This window comes from Aspergillus pseudodeflectus (assembly GCF_044049435.1).
Source record: "Aspergillus pseudodeflectus strain CBS 756.74 chromosome Unknown BJX68scaffold_36, whole genome shotgun sequence".
Classification (NCBI taxonomy): domain Eukaryota; kingdom Fungi; phylum Ascomycota; class Eurotiomycetes; order Eurotiales; family Aspergillaceae; genus Aspergillus; species Aspergillus pseudodeflectus.
Window position 1 is genome coordinate 77,485 of NW_027263812.1, and position 14,364 is coordinate 91,848.

Here is a 14,364-nt window from a genome sequence, read left to right on the forward strand (position 1 = left end):
CTGCAAGTCTTACGGAGTCTCGCCACCTTCCCTGGACAGTAGCACTCATACAGGAAAAGCCATAGTCGATTCATACCAGTGACAAGACTCCCTGGTGGCAAAGGCATGAATATTCTATCTAGATAGTGGAGTTTTAAATGGGTAGTGCAGATATTTGGGGACAGGGGCTAATTAAGTGACATACAGGCCCATGCCCCCTTTACAGAGGCGGGATATCCCATTCAAAAGCGCGCGGCATACCTCAGGAGATCATCAGTAAAAAGCGCAAAAAAACATTATGTATAGCTATCTAGGCTTCTTCTGTACTTTCTCTATGATCATTGTTCTTGAGATCCGATTCTTCGCGTGGTGTTGGACGGTCTATGTTCAACAACTCTGCAGACACATGAGCCACAATGTACATAAGAGGAAGATATGACGAGCCAGGTGTAAAGTACAGGTTGTTCACGTACCATTATTATACCTGTTCAACTCCAGCAGTTGGAGCATCACAGGGTAGCGCCTCTATGAGCTCGGCTATATCCGATCTGCCCAGCGCCTGACACAATGCCAGGCCCAATTCGCGGTCAGGCTTGGAGAACTGCCAGCATGCGAGCAATAGTTTCACGATGGCGATATTTTCATGGATGATTGCCCACTGTAGAGGTGTCTGCGTGGGGAGTGGTTAGCAGAAGCTAGACGTAAGTGCACGAGTTTGACGCACATGTGTAGTGATAACTGGCTATAACCTCGTCAGCAACTACAAGAACCAGTACATTACGAATTGCCCTGCCGGCCCAGATGCAATGGCATGGTGGCCTTGCGGGCAGATGTCCCAGCGTCCGCATTGGTTACAGAGTAGGCGAGTGAGCCGCCCCTGTCAGGTGCGCTCACTCATCCACGCGATAAGCATGGCCAAGAAGGATACTGAAGCTTTCAACTTACACTGTGCCCGCGCTGAGATACACATCGCCTTGTTAATGGTTTCTCAGACCTTGCAGGTGTTGGGGACCTCCACGACTTACACGCCTTCTCTAAGATGGAGGTGCCTTAGCAGTGACAGTGGGAGTAATAATGATGCAACATACACTCACTTGAGACTGAAATAAAAAGTCCACACTAGCCCCTTTCGCGAGAAGAACATCCATTACTGCACTCGATCTGCTCTAATGGCCCATGTCAGCGCTCGGCCGCCACCGCTATCCTGCTGTTCAATGTCAACGTCAGCGTCAAGTAAGAGCCTGACAGCTTCTAGGTGGCCTCCTCGTGCAGCCACGTGGAGTACTGTCAAGCCTCCTCTGTATGTCCGACGTTTGTTGGCGCCGCTTGCCAGGAGATAGCTCAAAGCTCCTTGGAAGCCGTTCGCGGCGGCCATCTATAGCGCGTTCCGTCTCCCACGAGCCAGTTTGTCCACTGCAGCCCCATTCCTAACAGTGAGATCCGGCCCCGTGCTTGGCCTCACGCCTGCCAGCGAACAATCATCAGTGGAGCCTGTGGTGTGGGAAAGACCGAGCTTGCTTTGGAGGTCGCTTTTCGATTTGCTGCCGACAACCCAGATTGCTCGGTTTTCTGGCTCTGCGCGAAGACCGCCACAAGCATTCGGAATAGCCTTCTTGAAGTTGCTAGGGTACTCGGAATCTCTTACACCAATCAAGATGGTTTGATGGAAAGTGTGGTTTATCATCTCGACCACGAGAATCTAGGAGCCTGGTTGCTTATCATCGATGGCGCCGATGATCTACAGCACCTTCTGGAAACCAAGGGGAAAGGATTGGAAGGTTCGCTACCTCGGTGGCCCATGGGCTCCATACTGATAAAGCGCGAGATCCTGTGATCAAGGCGCAGTTTGAGAATGCCGACTTTACCGTGGTTATTCATTTGGGAAATCCAGAACCACTTCAAGTCGCTGCGTGGGCTAGAAAATGTCTTCCAGAGGCTCCGCAGGCCGTACAACTACTGGTTGCGGGATTACCGTTGCGATCAGCCCGTGCAATAAAGGCTCTCATATTTCTCATCAGTCTGGAGGTAACAACTGACTGCGCTTTGCTTAGCCGACTTCGCCACGAGAGTAATATGGACCACGTTCGCCAGCGTATCGATGCCGTACCTCACTCCGGGAATACGGGGGCTGACAGCGACGACGAAGACATAATCGCTCATATCACCAAACTGGCCACTATTGGGCTCGACGAGCGTTCTTGGACATACCTGGCCTTCCTATGCCTTATGAGTGAGACCGAAGTCCCAAAGTCGTTTTTCCAGCGCAAGGGACCATTCGATAATATGGAAGTTGAGGTACTAAAACGCGCTTCCTTTATCAGGGCACGCAAGAACGACACATCATTCGATGTCGCACCAGAATTCCAATTAGCAGCCCGGAGAGCCTGGGAGTCCCAGCGCATGCTGGACGCACCGGCCAGATCTATCATGGAACATTTAGTTAGCGTCCTGCCGCCGCCCACTGCCGAGAATAGAGATACTTGGCTCCAGTATCAGCCGCACGTACAGGAGGTGCTAAAGTTTCGAAAGCTTTCGGCCTGTCGGGACACCGTTGCTGTTCTGGCCTCTCTTCTCGCGCAGAGCTATGTTGACTTCGGAAGCTGAATGCTGACCCCGGGGTCTCTGCCGAACCGGACTTGATTAATGATATGGCCTCATCTGAGCGACTGTGCGGCTGATCTCGATACCGAGGGTCACTTTCCAGTTTGGATTGAACAGTCAGAATGATAGATTCTGAGATCGATATATTATGGCCTGAAGAGCGGCAGCTTCCTTCTTTGCTTCTCTTTCCTCGGGTATTGGGGCTAAAGGCTCTGGTAGATTGAATCAGGACCATCCGATGTGGATTGGTGGAACTGTAGAAGGGTATTCGTTGCTAGTGAAGCACATTGCCAACGAGGCCATTGTCAACGAATCAATGTTTGGTTCTTGTGGGAGGGCCCTAGACGTGCCGTCAACAGTTAGAAGTTACCAGCTGCAGCCCACGTCTCGTTATCGTTTTGCCTCGTTGATATAGACTACAGTATATCATTTGGTATCGTTTGGCAGCACTGCATACGGCACACTCCTGACTACCATCACAGGCAAAGTAACCCATACAGAGAAACCGGTGATATGTTACCTGGCCTTGGGGTCCTATCGACTGAAATAGCAGTTAAAAAGGACACCTAACCAGCACTAAAACCAAGCATTCGCTCGCACTACCTCTCAAGTCTTGGTTGCGATGCCCCAAGAACCCGTCGCAGTAAAATATACTAAATTATGATTTCGCAGTGCCCCATCATAGTACCATCTATTCAGCAATCTCAGATTCAGCAGTTGACTACACGGCACTTGTTATAGATAGTAGCGGTACCCACACCCGTGGGCGTGTGTTTCTAGTCCGACTATTATTTCCTGTGCGATGGGTCGCTCCTGCCTACTTGGGCCGTCAATGTCATGCGTGCCTTTTTCGCGGGCAACAACCCTAACAGACTCAAGAATGGAACGAATGACCTTCAGTACGCTCCACAAGAGGAAGGTGTGGAGTGGGCAAATATATACGCGCTTCACGCCGCCCCTAATACTAACTATCGTACCATCAACCTATGTGCTTCTGTTGATGACCTGATCTGGCGTGAGTCTATCGACTTCACTATGTGCAAGCTCCAAGCCAAAGTATAGTAAAATAACAATGGTATGCATGATTACGGTGTTCTGTCTCTTTCCGGCCACTTTGATCTATCTCGCGAGCCCCGGCGCAGGCAAAAATAGAATTGGAGTTCTATCTGGGCGCGGTGATGCTTAGCCCGTGCGAAGGGGGTAATCGCGTGTGTGCTTGCATATCAATCCTCAATCTCGATGGAGATATAGTCCAGCTCGCTACGTCGGACTTTAGTATGGGTATTATGGCAAAGCTGTACGGCGCGTAGACACTTTGCTATGCCCGATTCTTTCAGCGGTGCAGTACGCAGTTAGGGCTGGACGAAACTGAGAGCCCGGCCTCTCTGATATCGCGGCCGACGAGACATTGCGGGTGTGTATTATGATACGGGTACTCTCTTCGCTGGAGCACGAGGGAATCGTATATGTAGACTGTATATCAACAGTACACGCGTTGGCGTCCATGGCAAGGGAAGAGCGACGGGGTGGGGTCGAGGTCATTTTAGGGCTTCGGTTATGGTGTTGTTTTTGAGGGTAGACTGTTTCGGGGGAGAAGAATTCCAGGATACACTACAACTGCACCGTATAGACTTTGAATAAATTTCCATCGATGTGGAGTCGCGTATGGACTATTATTGCCTGCGGAACTAGAGAAATAGTTACCCCTCTACGATGAGTGGGCGAATTGTCTATTCCTATCTCTTGACTTGGCCACCACTTCACCATCAAAACTCGAAAAGAAAGCAGGAAACATAATGTGATTATAGTGCTCTTGGGGATTCCATTTTCCTATTCAAATCACAATCCCCACGTCCGACCGCTCATCCTTCTCGACTCCAAGTCTCCAACTCCAAACCCCAAAGGCTACGGAGCAGACAATCCCGCGCCCACTTCCTCTACCCCGCCAAAATCGAAAGAACGGTCAATTCCACGTAGAAAGGAAGAAGGAAAAAATTGAAATGTAAATCCGCCATTTTCACCGCAACCTCCTTTTTTCACGAGAAATCTCAGTATCTACTCTGCCGAAGAGACGGTGTAGACTGTACGGACTACCGTTGGCCGATCTGGCTAAAATAGCGGTACCAAGTACACCGTGGTACCACTACTGACTGGGAGGGGATGGAATACATTTACCCGCGCGGTCCGGCTCAGATTTCAATATGAATCATCCGGGAGGAAGCAAAGTAAAGTTCGAGTTGTCCGCTGCAGTCTGCAGATCGAATCCTGGCGAAAGTTTGATTGATACATCCATCATCTCTCGATTTCTGTTATCATTATCGATAGCGTTATCAAACATTGCACTCGTCATCATCAGATCCATATATGTGCGTCGGGAGTGACTCGGGAGTCGTCGAGTGCATCCGTAGCAGGCTTGGAGCTCTCAAGCTGCAGTAGTCTCCAGTAGATCAAGCCTCAAGCTCGATTTCAAGTCTCCATGCTGTTGTTGCACAGGGGACGGACAGGGTCAGGGTGCGTCCATACATACAGGGCGCTTATGCATGCAGGAGGGGCCGATTCACCGCTTGTTCGTTGGCTCTTCTTGCTTCTTGACTCTCGATTCTGTGTCGCGGGCGGTTTATGCCAGTGTCTGGAACTCACTTCCATGCAATGGATGTTTGTGGATTCCCTTTCCGGCGAGGGTTCGACTGGTCACATAGCCGAAATAGAGAACGTGGCGCGCGCTACACAAACACCTCATATCAAGACCTCAGGATAGGAAAAAGGAAGAATGAGCGCTGCTAACTGGCGGAAGAAATTTTTCGTCTGCTTTTTTTGTTTTCATTTTACTTTTTTTTTCTCGTCATGGAGGGGTCGAGTCTAGACCCAGCCCTAATTCCGCGAGTCATGGCCAGGGTACCCCTCCAATGACCAGGTCTAGATTCCGGCCATAACCCGGGCAAATTGATTGCTCTTATTCTGGTTTCCTGCAGGGCAATTGGGTCTTATTTTTGATTGTTGATGACGGGAAGATGACGGGCAGGGATTGCAGGCTCAGTGCCCAAAGTACCGAATGAGGGGTCATCAGCCTTATCTTGATTTTATCGCTAAGATCGATGAGAAATCGGCAGCGATGGTGCAATAATAGACCTTTTATGCCAAGGGACCATTTGCATGCGAGCCCATCCTTCTCTGTTAGTTGTATAGCAAAAGCCTAGCGTACTGTCTCGGGAGTGACCCTCGCCTTGAGCGTATCTTCGAGCGACAATATCTTCAGGGTATACAAAACACCAGGGTATGTGTCTACATATGTTGTACAAAGCACAGCCCATGAGAATGTCTCAGCCGCAAAGGCCTCGCCTAATAATGCCTGCGCCGCGATATAGACTTGCGATGGGTCATATTCGCATGCCATAATCACTTCCATTCAGGTGAGATGTTTCCAGAGACAATCCGCTCTGAGATGCGTTCTAGAGGGCAGGGAATGGGGTTATACACGTTCCATCAGTATCATGCTCGTGGAACAGAATGGAAATAGTGCAGGGCTGTGCCTTGGGATTCTGAGGACGCTATTGAACGCTTATTGCCAGGTTTCGTCTCTTGATGCCAGGATCAAGCAACACCCTTATAGCTAGTTCATCACAATTGCTGTGATGGGGATGCAACTATAGATCTAGTATTCCAGCGCCTTTAGTTGTTGTGAAGTACTATTCGAAACGGTATAGGGAAGGGGATCTCGCATACTTGTATTCTTACCTATAAACGTGCATCAGAGACAGGCTTCTCTACGGGGTATACACTCCTACGCCTTTCATTTAGCAGAGGCACCGTAGGATCATCGTAGAAGAAATCAAGAAACAAGAGAACAGGCCCGGCCTATTCTGTAATATACCCGATCCGGCTGGCCGTCGCGTCCTGAGCCATGAGACATTCCAAATCTCTAGTCAAGATGACTCTGGTGAGTCCGTCCAGAAGTATATAATCTCATAAAAACACCCTCTCGCTAGAAGGCCAAGAAAAGATACAAGACATAAAACTCCATAAATGTCTTTAGGTATAGTTTAGGTATTGGGCGATGAGATTATTAGGCATTCGCCTGACTGTATCGCTGCTATATTGGACAAGAGGACTTCCGGCACCGCTATAAACGAGTGAATTGGACAGTCTAGAGAGAATACTTATAGATATCTCCGGTTGCATGGATCAAGTGTCGCGCGCACTACCTTCTGGCCTGTTATATTTTCCTCAGCTAGCTTCTGATGTTGGTTCATTATTAAATGGAAATACGGACAGCGCAAGGAACTTCAATCTTGGGGAGATTTAAATTATAGTTATCAATAAAAGTTACAGTCCCATCTTGGCATATCTGGATATTCAAGACCTATAATTCAAGTAGATTAGTGATCATCATATACGTGAGCTCCACCTTTACTATCTTCCGCCTGCTGGGACACCGATGGCCAGGCTATAGAATTCCAAACTTCAAGCTCTCGGTTGTGGAAAGCCCTAGAACGTCTTGGATACTCTAGAAGGCTGCCAACTCGAGGTCCCTATATGTCTATAGACAAAGTATCATTCTATTGTAAGGTTAAAGGATAAGCATAGTGGTCTCCGTAACCTAGGACTGTCGAGGTTTCAGTCAGCCAAAATGCATTAGCAATGAATGGTACTACAGCTAGGGCTTCTCGGTACCACAGCTAGCTTTATGGAAAGCAAGATATACTAGATCAAATAGACATGGCACTCCAGACACTATCTGGACCGAAGGCGCATCGCATAGAAGTCGCTTACCAGCGAACCTCCCAAGAAACCAAAGTCTAAGACAGCTCGGTCTTTACTCTAGTACGCGAGAGAGCTCATACATAGCAGCTTTCACAATACTCATTGTGCAGTTGGGCTACTGCATCCAAGGAAACGCTGGGTTAGTCCTTCACCAGTATCCCTAACGTTACAGATGGTCTTGGTGGTACGGATATTAATGTCTTGAAAAGCCATATCTTCCCCTTGATGATCAGTTAGTGACCAAGGTTGGAAAAAGAGATCTATGGGGAACAAATTCTAATAAATTACTGACAGTCGATGTACATCACATACTATCCTGCCACACCTGCAATGCCCTCTCATGAAATCAGCCTCAAAGGCGGCCAAGAGTGAGTAGCACGGACCAGCACCATGGTTATTGTGAGTAGGATAGAGCTAAGTCAGTTCCCAAACCGTTTCTTGTGTTTATACACCCTTAAAGCTAGATGACAGTGCTAATGGATCTTAGAGATTATCTACTCTAGCTCTCCCACGGAAAAATTAGTGGATACTATGTGATTATACAGGCGTTTATTTATAATGCACCTACTGGTATTATACTGGTTTCAGCGCAAATTCTAGTGTTGACTGGATTGTAAAAGTGCTAGGGAGGCATTGCACCGCGCCTTGATATCAGGCAGCCAACGAAGATCTTGGGAGATGTATTCATATCTACAATAGCAAGAGGGCTCTCTGAACCACACCGGAATGCTGGTCTTGTAGCACATTTGATGTAGCCTGATATAGTTGCCGTGGGCATCCCAAAGCTCACACATGGAAAAATGGATAAAGCACTATGTCTTGCTATATAGCAGACATGGGCTGGGGTGATTGATACATGTTCTAGCCAAGCTCGCTGCTAATCCTAGCTCCAAGGCTTCACATTTATGGACTGCATTATACCATGCGTGAGTGGTATGCCGATATAGTGACACTTTTATATCAGAGCTGGCGCTAGCTTAGCTTTTTTGTTGGAGAAAAATAAGCAGGAGTCAACCGTACATTGCCCCTGTGGGTACTAAGGGACCTCACGAGGCTAGAGGTCGGTTCATGCTCGAGGAGTTTGAAGCTACTTTGGATGTATAGCCCAAGATCTCCGGGCAACCTCGCTAAAGTTATAAGCTATCGCTAGACACGGGATATCACAATCAACAAACAAAACACTCTCTTCCAGCGACGACCACTCCCATGTCCTTGAACCAATGAACATGATCATGGAATGATCAGTCCCGCTACCGAGAACGAGATACCATGATAAACAACAAGGCGTAGTATGAGCACAGAACACAACTTCTACGCACATGACTCGTTCTGTTTTTACGTAGCATGCACAGGCTGGAACCATCAGGGCGTCGCTCATGCATGGATTCGACATAGACAAGGCGATTCTGGACATTATGGAGGAAAGGCACGGCACTCTGCAGCGCTGCTGTTGGGGGTACGAAGCTGTAGTCCTCTCAAATTGCTACTGGCGAAAGGTGGCTTAGGGGAGGTATACATGGCTGTCGAAGAAACAACACCTATACTTTAGTGCGTGGTCCGTTAGAACCATATAGTTTAGAACATACGAGACTCGAGTCGGCAATTTACTATAGTCTAGGGTACGGTGCTCTTCCAGTGAGTGGTTAAGAGGAAAGAGCATGACAACGAGCATAAGCCACGATTAAACAGGAGTATAGACTTGCTAACTGGTCCGTAAATGGTATCATAGCGAAGGTCTGAGCAGTACTTATATTCAAGCATAGCCCTAACTGGCCACTCCTTGATTCCTCGCGGATGCGCAAGAACTCTTAACTCTCAGCTGTGGCGAGCTCTTCAGGGGTATAAAAGCACCATAATATAAAATATCATTCAAATATCTTTATATCAGGGCCAAAGCAGCGCTCTAGATGACCTACTATAACCCCCATAACCCTCCCTTCCACATATCCTATCCTAGAGTACATAGGACAAAAGTACCCCACCCACGTGACACCAACGGCATGCTCCAACTGGCCCCTCAAAGCCCGCGCCAAAGCGCTGACCAAACTCTCACCGAGCCAGTGAGATCCCCCATCATCAAGGCCACCGTGACTGTACTCAGTCCTCCAGTCATCCCGATTCAATTACCCCAATCAGGCTCTATTCAAAGCGCACACGCCTCCCAGTTCAGCTGTTCAGCTTGTCTGGTCAACGGCGGATATCCAATACTCTGTATCTGTCAAAGAGTTGCGACTTGCGATGGATGGGTGGGTGGTGTCTCGGTGTCTCAGACACAACACACAGCCCGCGCTCGTATCGAGGTCGAGATGAGTCCAGAGCTCAGAGGCGACGCGTTTGTTTCGCCGGGCTCCGTGCTGAGAATAGAAACATTAGGAGTTCAGTGCTCCGTACGGAGCACAGCGCTTTCGAACTTTGACGAACTTTGAAGAATCAGCCGTCATGATTAATCGACTGGTCGTGGGCTGTTATCAGTGGTGTCCTGTGAGAATCGATACAACCCTCGCCTCGCCTCATGGCCACTCCCACGCCCATTCCGTCGCCCATGCCTTCGCCCATGCTCATCCACAGTGACAGTGACGGCAAAAGTCCCACAGATCCCTGTCGACAGTGGACACCCACGCCGCACCGAATCGCCGACCGCCGACCGACCGATTGCGCGATGGAATGATGGAACGTGCTACAGCTGTGTGGAAGGCTTCGAGAACATCGACACCCCGGTCGCGACGTGATAACGGCGGGCGGGGCTCGCGCCTTGGGCGCCAAGTTCCAACGCAACGGGGATCCGCATTTAATCTGGGTAAATGCGACTCTGGACTCAGATCCGTCCAGGATTGAGTCAGGGCTGGGCCGATGTTACATGGATAGATTATATCAAATTGATTTTGATATTGGGGGTGAAATGAAATAGTAATATCGAATTAAAATGAGATGAAGTGAAATGCATGGTTTGGTCAGCTGCTCACTGCCTCTCTGGCTGACTGATCAGTGACGGCTGACGTGCTTTGATCTGCCTGGTCGCGATATGATGGCGATAGCATGAGCGATGGAAGATCGCTATCTTGGATCGATCATCGAGTTGATACGTGGGAAGGCAGTCTGCAAGTGCTCAGGTGCAGTGGGGGAGTCTTGCGACTCCGAGCGTGGTGGTGGTGGTGACCGGTGGCCGTCCGTGGACATTGGATGGAGGGGTAAAAATCAATAAGCGCGGCTACCTCTGCTGCCCCCGATAATCAAAACAAATCGATAAATAATTCTTCTCCATCACACTGGACTCCTGTCACACCATCTTCCAAGTTCTCGGTGACAAGATATCAACCTGCGGTGAAGAGATGCCTCGCTGGCAAGTCCTCCGACGTGGGTGGCTTACTCTCAAGGGTTATGGCTTCCACTTACGCGAGCTGGAATAAACAACCTGGGAGCCAAAACAAGATATTCCAGAAAAATAAAGATCAAGACCCTGTTGTTTCGAAAGCCACGTTATGCATGGTGTAGTCATTGCGCCATCGCTCGCTCTCGCTCTCGGAGCCCCGTATCGCGGACGAGTCTGGGCCTGGATTTTCGGGTCCCAAGTGGAAGCCGTTGACAGTGGACACCACCTTGGTGGGTAGTGTAGGGGTAGTTTTGTAGAAATCTGGAATCGAGGTAAATTTCCTCTTTAGGATATCATAAGCACTTCTGACTCACTTGAAATGCATCCTGTCAAGCGTCAACTCGAGTCCATGGGGCTCCAATAATGCCAGAGTCGCACTCACAGCCCTACCTACCCTCCTCATCCTGGACAGTGAAGTGGGGTAAGCCATCGCCATGACAAGGTCGGTCGGTCGGCGATGGCAAGATTCGGCGACGCCCGAGCTGAGACGATGTTACGCTGAAGAATCTGTCGTGCTAACGCAGCGATGAAATCAACAGGTTGCCATCATGCCCTGGAAGACGTTATTGAGGCTCTACCCAAGCTCCCAAAGTCCTTCAGTCAAAGACTAACCAGGTCGGGTAACACCAGCCCAGCGCAGCACACCACCAAGTATATATCATTCATGCTCACTGCATAGAAGATATATTTCTCCACGAACGGCCGCTGCTCCACGTTTTTCCGGGGATAAGGCTCGTAATGCAGTCATCATTATTCAGGTTTGACAGGTGATAGCGGGTTCGCAAGTCGCAAGTCGCAACACATGCGACGCTGTTCAATGCGATGCGCTGACTATGACACGCGACGAGATGACATGGTCTTCACATGTAAGCTTGAGATGGTGACAGAGCGCTGGCACGAGATGAGGCCAAACCTCAGCCGCGGATGTGCATAAACATGTGTAAGCCGAATAATGCATCTGCTGTATAAATTATGGAGGAGAGTTGAGCCCGCCCGACATCCTCCGAGGCACCGCAACACAAACACAAGCAAGACACGATCACGACCGCAGACTCGCGTAGTCATGTGCCCACCGCTAACACGCCGAGGAAGAACCGGGTGATTTCCGTCGGCAATAGACCGAAATAGTGCCAGGCGCCAATTCTGCACTGCCGATCATAGAGCCGGTGGCGAACGCGACGCGTCGTCCTAGCTCAGAGCTTGCAGAGGTACTGTCCGGGGTACTTTTCGACAGACGAAAAGAGAACGGAACTGGCGGTGGAAGACATTTGATCTCCGTGGCAGAGTCTAGAATCCTCTCCGATGTTTATCGTTTGCTGATCTGTAATGTTTGACCTGTGATGTTTGAATGAACTGAGAAAGCTGCGGAGACCCGAGAATTCTCGTTTCCGATGCGGAGGATATTTCCACTCTTTTTGAATTTCCCCATTTGGATGTTGTCTTGTTACTGGCTTCACCGTCTCTTTTTCGCAAAGGGAGACGTTTCTGGGGAACCCCGGACAGGCGGAGTGCGGACGGAAGTTCTTTGTCCGCCGGAAGAACTGCCGCTTTGCCGCCACCCACCAGTCAAGTTGGAGAAGAGCAGAGGCGGGTTTCAATTGCCGGTCGCAAACTGTCCAACGCCAGCTGAGAGCTCCAACTCACCGTCACGGTCGGCTCAACTCGCCTCGGCTACTTAAATTTGCTCCAATCGAAGCCTCCAACTCGAGCTCAGCGACCGGCCCCATTAATCGATTACCCGTTTAGGTGTTTACGAAGAAAACGGAGGTGAAACTCTGGATCCGGGGGGAATGCCCCATTATCCATGAAACCGGGGAAACCCTCCTGGAATACGGACGATGTTCCTGCCCTGAGTGGCGAGTCCGGACTCCTGACTCTCGCTGGATCGCTGCGCCTCGCGTTATGCCTCACTTTGGAAGAAATTCGCACCTCGTCTCAAAGGGGAAACTGGAGTCTCCAAAAGTCCAAACCCCAGTTCAAACGCCGGAGAAGACCCGACGCTCTCCCCCCTCCCTTGCAACTCCAACCCAGGAAACCATTGCGGGGATACGATTCCGCGGTGAGGAGTCAGATGTATCCAGTATCCTGTATCCTGTTTGATCCGTGCGTTTGGCATGCGATCGGATGAATTCGTTTTCTTCTTCAGGGAACAGACAGTATGTGGCGCTCTGGCGGTCGGGGGGACTCGTCATCTCATACTCGGAATGTGGACGTCGCAGAAGTATGTGGCGTAGAGCCCTGTAGCATCGTACCTGTGTCGACTCGGAACTTGGAAGGAGTGCCACTGTGTGCGAGTCTCACGAGGAATCCGCGGTCGCGGTCGCGGTCGCTGTCGCTGTCTTTCTTTGGCGCTCTACAGTACAGTCTTCAGTCGCATCGACGTCGCCGTCACACCGGAAGGATGGCACGCGATACGCACAACAGACTCTGTTTGTGATGGTGTAACCCGGTACAGGTACGACCCGAGGAGAACTCGAAAATCAGGGTCTTTGCCATGCCATGCTGTGCCATGCGAACATCTCCGTAGCTTGTCCTCTGTGATAGCTCCTCGAAGCATCGAGCACAGGAGCACGAACAAAAGAACCGGATCGATCGATCGCCCGTGAGAATGGACAATGTGGCTGGAGCTGGAGCTGGGAAACTCTCAACTCGAAGCACCGAGTCTGCAGTGTGCACCTCAACCCCCATATTCCACGGACAAAATCGTCCACTGTACATAGATACATACAGCAAAGTAGATATGGAGATGATCGCCCTGATTCACACAACACCCCTCGCCGAAGATGGGGAAGCAGGGATTGTGACCCGGGGATCAAAGCTCCCCCAGACCCCACTCGCCTCGCATGACGATTTCCTCTTCCATGGTTCTGCAGCTGCTCGTTCCACGGTTCCGCGCAGCCCTTTTCCCGGGGAACCCCTTCATTGTTCGATCAAGGACAAAAACAAAGTTGGAAGTTCAAAGCCCTTGTTTGGACTTTGGAGATCCGAATCCGAGCTCGAGCCTCGAGTCGAGATTGGGCCTGCCTCGAGGGCTGGAACTTTGATCCGTACGATTGATCTGCGTCGCTTTGATACAACTGGGACTAGATACCTCACTAGCTAGCGATCATCAGCAAGAAGCAAAAAGAGCATCGAGATTGTGACAGCGCAAAAAAGCGCAGCTCATCACCGGATATTGAGTCCGCGACCACTCGACGTCCACAGCGTCCAGCGTAACAACACCGCTTACACAATATATATGTATCTTTGTAGTCACCGCCCCCAGAATCACAGACCGACCATCCATCCCACGACAATGTCTCCTCCATTCCCTGCTTTGAAGTTTCACCGTGCAAGGACGCGCCACAAAGCCACTCGCCAAAGGGATGATAGTGATTCACGTACTTATTCTTCTGATCTCACACAGACACCGCCCATAGCACAGTCCTCGAGCCTCGCTCTAGACCCCTCCACAAATAATCATGTGCGATTGTGGATAAGGTGTGATGCTGAAGAAGTGGCGGCGCCGGCGTGGTGGTCTGTGTACCCGCGAGCTGCAGCTAAGCTAAGCTGAGCTGGGGTTGAGCTGGAGCTCAAGCTTGGTTGGGACTTGGAATCCAGGATCGAGAACTGCAGAATGGGAATGGGGAATAATAGGGAATGGTACATCCGAT

At 50.1% G+C, this 14,364-nt stretch overlaps 3 protein-coding genes across 3 annotated transcripts; all 3 read left to right on the top strand.

Moving 5' to 3' along the window:
• Positions 1–2,207: 2,207 nt before the first annotated feature.
• Positions 2,208–2,730, top strand: BJX68DRAFT_241856 (uncharacterized protein). Its single transcript, XM_071040901.1, has one exon. The coding sequence runs from the start codon at positions 2,263–2,265 to the stop codon at positions 2,581–2,583; it is 321 nt and encodes a 106-aa protein (XP_070896681.1). The 5' UTR covers positions 2,208–2,262; the 3' UTR covers positions 2,584–2,730.
• Positions 2,731–9,130: 6,400 nt separating this feature from the next.
• BJX68DRAFT_132490 (uncharacterized protein) lies at positions 9,131–10,075 on the top strand. Its single transcript, XM_071036320.1, has one exon. The coding sequence runs from the start codon at positions 9,249–9,251 to the stop codon at positions 9,765–9,767; it is 519 nt and encodes a 172-aa protein (XP_070896682.1). The 5' UTR covers positions 9,131–9,248; the 3' UTR covers positions 9,768–10,075.
• Positions 10,076–13,079: 3,004 nt separating this feature from the next.
• Positions 13,080–13,992, top strand: BJX68DRAFT_132399 (uncharacterized protein). Its single transcript, XM_071036319.1, has one exon. The coding sequence runs from the start codon at positions 13,320–13,322 to the stop codon at positions 13,812–13,814; it is 495 nt and encodes a 164-aa protein (XP_070896683.1). The 5' UTR covers positions 13,080–13,319; the 3' UTR covers positions 13,815–13,992.
• The last annotated feature ends 372 nt before the right edge of the window (positions 13,993–14,364 follow it).

Excerpts from the sequence above, each read along its gene's own strand:
- BJX68DRAFT_132399 (XM_071036319.1), top strand. The coding sequence starts at position 13,320 with ATGGACAATGTGGCTGGAGCTGGAGCTGGGAAACTCTCAACTCGAAGC.
- BJX68DRAFT_241856 (XM_071040901.1), top strand. The coding sequence starts at position 2,263 with ATGGAAGTTGAGGTACTAAAACGCGCTTCCTTTATCAGGGCACGCAAG.
- BJX68DRAFT_132490 (XM_071036320.1), top strand. The coding sequence starts at position 9,249 with ATGACCTACTATAACCCCCATAACCCTCCCTTCCACATATCCTATCCT.